The sequence below is a fragment of the Abrus precatorius genome, unplaced genomic scaffold (genome assembly GCF_003935025.1).
Source record: "Abrus precatorius isolate BTA unplaced genomic scaffold, Abrus_2018 Scaffold7, whole genome shotgun sequence".
NCBI classification, from domain to species: domain Eukaryota; kingdom Viridiplantae; phylum Streptophyta; class Magnoliopsida; order Fabales; family Fabaceae; genus Abrus; species Abrus precatorius.
The window spans coordinates 8,861,498-8,866,996 of NW_020874417.1; the positions used below are offsets into that span (position 1 = coordinate 8,861,498).

Consider the following 5,499-nt stretch of genomic DNA (forward strand, 5'->3'; position numbering starts at 1 on the left):
ATCTTTTATACACGTAAATGACTCCTAAATTCATTTTTAATTTCAAAGATCATAACGTTTTAAAATTTTTTTCAAAATTTTTCTTTAATAAATTTTGGTGACAACTATATATTTTATCTTACTATCATAATCACCTGATTGCAACAACGTCTTATCCTTCTTCAATTTGATTTGAAGTAGTGTTTATACAAAATAAAATTCAAACTTATGTTTTTAAAGTTCAATTTGAACATCAAATATTAACATATAATCACAAAAGTTCTCTAATTTATTTTAATTATTTAAAGATTAAATTGTCATCATCTTTTTTTTTTAAGAATTATTTTCACCGAGTAGAGCTTTTAAATTATAAACGGAAAGCCAAAATAGTGAAGTGTGACAATTTTGTATTTTTGCGGAAATAGTGAAAAAATTCATAGTAACACTTAGAAACTTTAATTTAATAAAAAAAATTATATAACTAATATCACAGCACCTTAATCTTTGAAAGATGAAATATAAATGGTTACTTTTATATTAGAATAAGAGGAACTAAAATTCAGCCATACAATTATATAGAAATTATTTTAAAAAATACAATTTTTATATTTTAATCTTAACAATTTATGATAAATAAAATAATTAATATTTATTTATTCCATTTATATAAGGTAGGAATTTAGAATTTCACCAACTCCAAGTTTCGGTCATTTAATTTATTTTGATCGAATGATGGATGGCTAGCAAGCTATAACTATCTTCATTTTGAATCAAACAAGTATTGCTAATACATTCTTTACTTCTAATTTATAGAATAAGGACACTATCTCCTAGATTTAAAAAAAGTTAGGAACTAAATTTTAAGTTTAGTCTCTATTTAAATTTTATTTACTTTTAGTCCTAATGTTTAATAAAAAAAACAGTGTGGTTTTAGTCCCTCGTTAGGAACTAAACATTATTTTTGCATTTTGTAAGGATACTAAAAAGAAAATAAAACTTAATTAGATGAAATAGATTAACAAACAAAACATTAATCAAAGTAGACTTTGGTCATTAGCCCCAAATTTTCATTTAAAAAATTAATGTTAGTTTGTTTGAGTTGAAAATGAGTCCACCAAGCATACCCTTAGAACCGGAAATGTTTGTTTGAACTAGATGACAAAGTAATTCAACATGGTGAATCATTACCATGTAAACTTAAAGCTGATTTAGCAATCAAGCCAAAAATTTATTATGAGCTAAATATAAATTTATTTAATTTTACCTAAAAACTATTTTAGAAGCTAAACTGAAAGTGACCACATAAAGAACTAGGGAAAGTTTTCCAAGTTCAAAAACTTTCACTACAAATGTGTCACTGAGAAGCCACTTGACTCCATGAGTCGTTGCAAGGTTCTGTCTTCAATATTTTCCTCTGGTGACCATAATCTGTTGACAACCTGAAACAGCAGCAAGAAAATTCATAGGCACGAATGATTTATATGTCACTTTGGACAGAACCCCTTTTGGCACACACTAGTAGTGATATTCAATTTCTACATCTTGTGAAAAAATCACAACCATTTCTTAGGTCATGACTCTAAGTTACCTAATTAAAAGAATAAAAGCATTATTAATTTATATTATACATTAAGAAAATTGAACATAGCAGTGGAAGGCATAGATTTCAACGAAAACATGACTGGTGAATATGATGACATACCCTAACTGCAAGGTAGTATCAGAAATTTCGTTGTCCTCTGAAGCACAATTGAAAAGGGGTTTTGAGCCGTTCATGGAAATTGTCCTATCCAAACAATTGAATTGAAGGAACTGTGTCTTTGTTTTATTTTGTACCTCCTCAAGCTGTTTATGATTAATGATTAAAGATGAGCAAGATACTATTTCTGGATATGAAAAGTTACTTTGATACATTTCACAGTTTTGACTTTTGAGTTGGGTTTGATTCTTACTTGTTTGCGCAGAACTTCATTCTCCAGCACTGTCTTTTGCTCCTGCAGATATATTGGAAAACTTATTAAGTTATCAATTAGAAAAGAAAGGTCCATTTGAAATTCTCTTACATTAAGACCTGTTAGTTTCTACAATCATGAAGAAAGAATGACCTGAAGAAGAATGTAAATTAACCTCTTAAAATTATTCGTATAACTTTAGGCTAAGGTGGGTATAAAATTACCAAAAATATTGCCTCTTTACTAGTCAGTATTTTGCTAGTTGGGACCATGCACATATCTAAAGTATTTCAAGTCAATGGGGATAGTGTTTCGAATCCATTATTTTTCACATCTATTTTCTTTTAGAATGAAAATAAGATGAAAAATGCAAGTGGAACCATGTACCTGTAACCTGGACCTCCTAAGCTGTTCTACAAGTACTTGTTCCTGCAACGTTATAGTTAGAGTGAATAGGTTAATGACGGCAAATCCATATATTATTAGTAAGCTTTGAACTGAAGAAATGATTGAATTTGGCAATTGAAATAGATGTCAGAAATAAAAAAGAAAGGACCTATTTACAATCTAATTTTCAACTGAATGCAAGGTTGACCACCTTTTCGAATATACATTATAAGGAAAAAACATCAATATGGTCAATATCACTTAAAAGGATCGAAATCTGGCCATGTAGTTTTTCAGATTAGTATGAGCTTCATGTCAAAGTTTCTTTTTGTTCCAGAAATACAAAGGTTAATTACTTATAGCAGAAAAGGAACATAGAAAATCCTGTAAGGAAATATGTCATCAAAATAATACAATCAATTACATCACTATTGATCATTGTTCTTTGTACCTTCTTGTCTTTGACAGATAGTATCCCTTCACTCAGTTGATTTTCTAGGTGCTGCAGTTCTTTAAGGCTCAATCCATCGAGCTCCTTACCCATCATTCTCCTATACACAACATGAAAATATTATCAGAACAAAATCTGGTCTAAGATTTTGAGGAGTAATAAGCACAAAAGGTAATTAGAAAATATGTAAAATTCATCGGGTAGATATTTTCTTGGCCCATTCATTAAGGTAACTAATGCAGTCAACTATTTCTGTTATGTATGATAGCATTACTGATTGCTGATATGAAGAGTCGGTGTCACTTACACATATGCTGAACGAAGCTTTGTTATTTCATCCTTCAGAAGCTTAGTATCAGGCTCCATAACCTATTCAAGAGTAGGTAATAATAACACTTCAAACTATATACATACAAAGAGAAACTCAAAAGGGATGAGGGTTGATTAAAGAAAATGTGATGTTTTAAGATATTAGAGGGACTGTTTCAAATACATCTGCTGGGGGCTCATCAATAGGTTCCTCTGCACAATCTGATTCCATGCCTTTGCTGTACCTTGAAAGGGTATGCTCCATGCTTTATGAATGAAATAAACTTCATTGGATCAGAAGAAAATAAAGGCCTCAAATGAACCATATTAACAGTTCAAGAAAAGTGAAAGCATTGGAAAGTTACTAAAAAAATAGCATCAAAGTAAAATCAAATTTGATGGAATCAAATCTTTTATCTCTTTCCTATCCAATCCTTTCTTTACATTTAAAAACTGACAACAAAGTTTAAAAAGAAAAAAATGAAGAGATAGGTTTTATTTTTTCCATTGTTGGGTTTAACTTAATTTTGAAGAAATAAGTACTTGTTTTAGAAGCACTCTCAGGCAGCTTAAAAAACGATTATTTCCTCAAAATAATTTTGTCTAAACACAAATCCTGATGTGGTGGCTCCTAATACGGCACTTTTTGGCAGTAGGAATCTAGAATGGCACAAGGTAACCTGATTCTGTAATATGAGATTCTTCATCTCACCAAACTATATACATATACACAATACACTTTCAATATTAGATTCTTCATTGATTTCGTACGCATAAAATGCAGGTAGTATAGTTCTTAATTCTTATGTCTGCCCCCAACAACAACTTTCTCCACTACAGAAAGGATAATTAATTTCCTCTGACAAGATTTCTATTCATTTCATCATTCACATCCAGGGTTCCTCTTTCCACAAAGATAATTCACCTTACAAAAATAAACCCTACAAAAATCTCAATTCAAAATTTGAATGTTAAACCCCTCCACATTTTTTTCCCTTCAATCAAAACCATTATTCCCCTTTATATATACTTTAAAAATAAAGAACAGTAATTCTGTTACTTGGTCCACAAGATTTCAACAGAGCTATCCTTCAAGTACCAAAACACCAAACACTTCCTTCCTAAAAATAAAAAACCAATTACACATAACAACAAGACCACCTCATATCCCAGAAACCTAAAAAAAAAGTATGCTTGTGTGTGAAAGGTTTCAAATTTCAACAAAAGGCTTCAAAGGGTAGCAGCAAAAGCACCTTGTGTTAGAAAACTCATAAAGCTTGCCAGTGCTAGAGAATATGATAACAGCAACCTCAGCATCACACAAAACAGACAACTCTTTGGCTTTCTTCAGCAACCCATTTCTCCTCTTGGAAAAGGTAACCTGTCTGCTGTTCAAATTCTCAATCTTTTTTATCTCAATCTTCCCCCTACCCATGTTTTTCTCTCACGAAGTTCCTTTTTTTTTTTTTCTTTTGTTTTTTATGTTTCTTCACCAAACACTGAACCCACCAGCATTCAGAATCAGAGAGGCACAAAAGAAGAACCCTCAAAGAAGGTTGTTTATTTATACGAAGAGGCGCAACAGCAGCACACCAAAAAAAACACAACTATTTTGGAAAGGATTAGCATTCTGCAGATACCACCAAGGATGGAAAGAGTGACCAAAATTAGGACTAAGAGGGAAAGGTGACAGATGGATTACTATGTGTGGCAATGATCCTAATATGGTATACTATTTACTTGGGGAGTAGGTAATCGCCACTTTAGGAACGTTTCTCTAATACGATGTTGTTTCATTAATGTTCGGCTTCGGAGGATACTAGGAAAGGAATTCCAAGCTGCCATTTTTTTAATCTACATTTCTATTCTTTTTAATATTATTAATAATAATAATAATTTTGAACCAAAATAGTGGTTAGGTACGTGGGTAATATCTATTTTGAGATGGGGATCTCAGATTTAACCTTTGATATTGTTTTGATTTGTATTTCTAATAGTTGATACTGTTTTTCTTTGAATTTAAATTAACGTAATAATGGGTTTTTTTTCAATCGGTACTAATGGATAAAAAAAGGTTTTATGGTAACATTTAGTAGTCTATTGTCTTCAATAAGTTTGACATTTTATATAACTATCTTTTTGGTAGATTTTATATAATTATATTAGTATGAATATTTTATTATTAATATAAATTTAAATAAAAAGTTATTGAATAAAATATTTAAAAAAAATAAGTTTGTGCAATTACTTATTCAATTACAATAGCAGTGATTAAAATAAATTTTCTTCACTATTTTTAAGGTGATTAAAAGGTTACATCTCAAGTTACACGCTCTAGAAATATTATATATATATGGTTACCATATTAGTATTTACCTGGACTGGTAATTCAAGCAAAGTTTGGTTTCTTATTTAAACTCA

The 5,499-nt window shown here is 30.3% G+C and overlaps 1 protein-coding gene across 1 annotated transcript; it reads right to left on the reverse strand.

Moving 5' to 3' along the window:
• Positions 1–1,333: 1,333 nt before the first annotated feature.
• Positions 1,334–4,613, reverse strand: LOC113871430 (agamous-like MADS-box protein AGL18). The gene is made up of 8 exons (XM_027508526.1): positions 4,332–4,613; positions 3,263–3,344; positions 3,077–3,138; positions 2,770–2,869; positions 2,319–2,360; positions 1,932–1,973; positions 1,682–1,824; positions 1,334–1,418 (listed from the first exon to the last, which is right to left on the reverse strand). Exons 1-8 carry the CDS (start codon positions 4,511–4,513, stop codon positions 1,334–1,336), a joined length of 738 nt encoding a protein of 245 aa, XP_027364327.1. The 5' UTR covers positions 4,514–4,613.
• Positions 4,614–5,499: the final 886 nt, after the last annotated feature.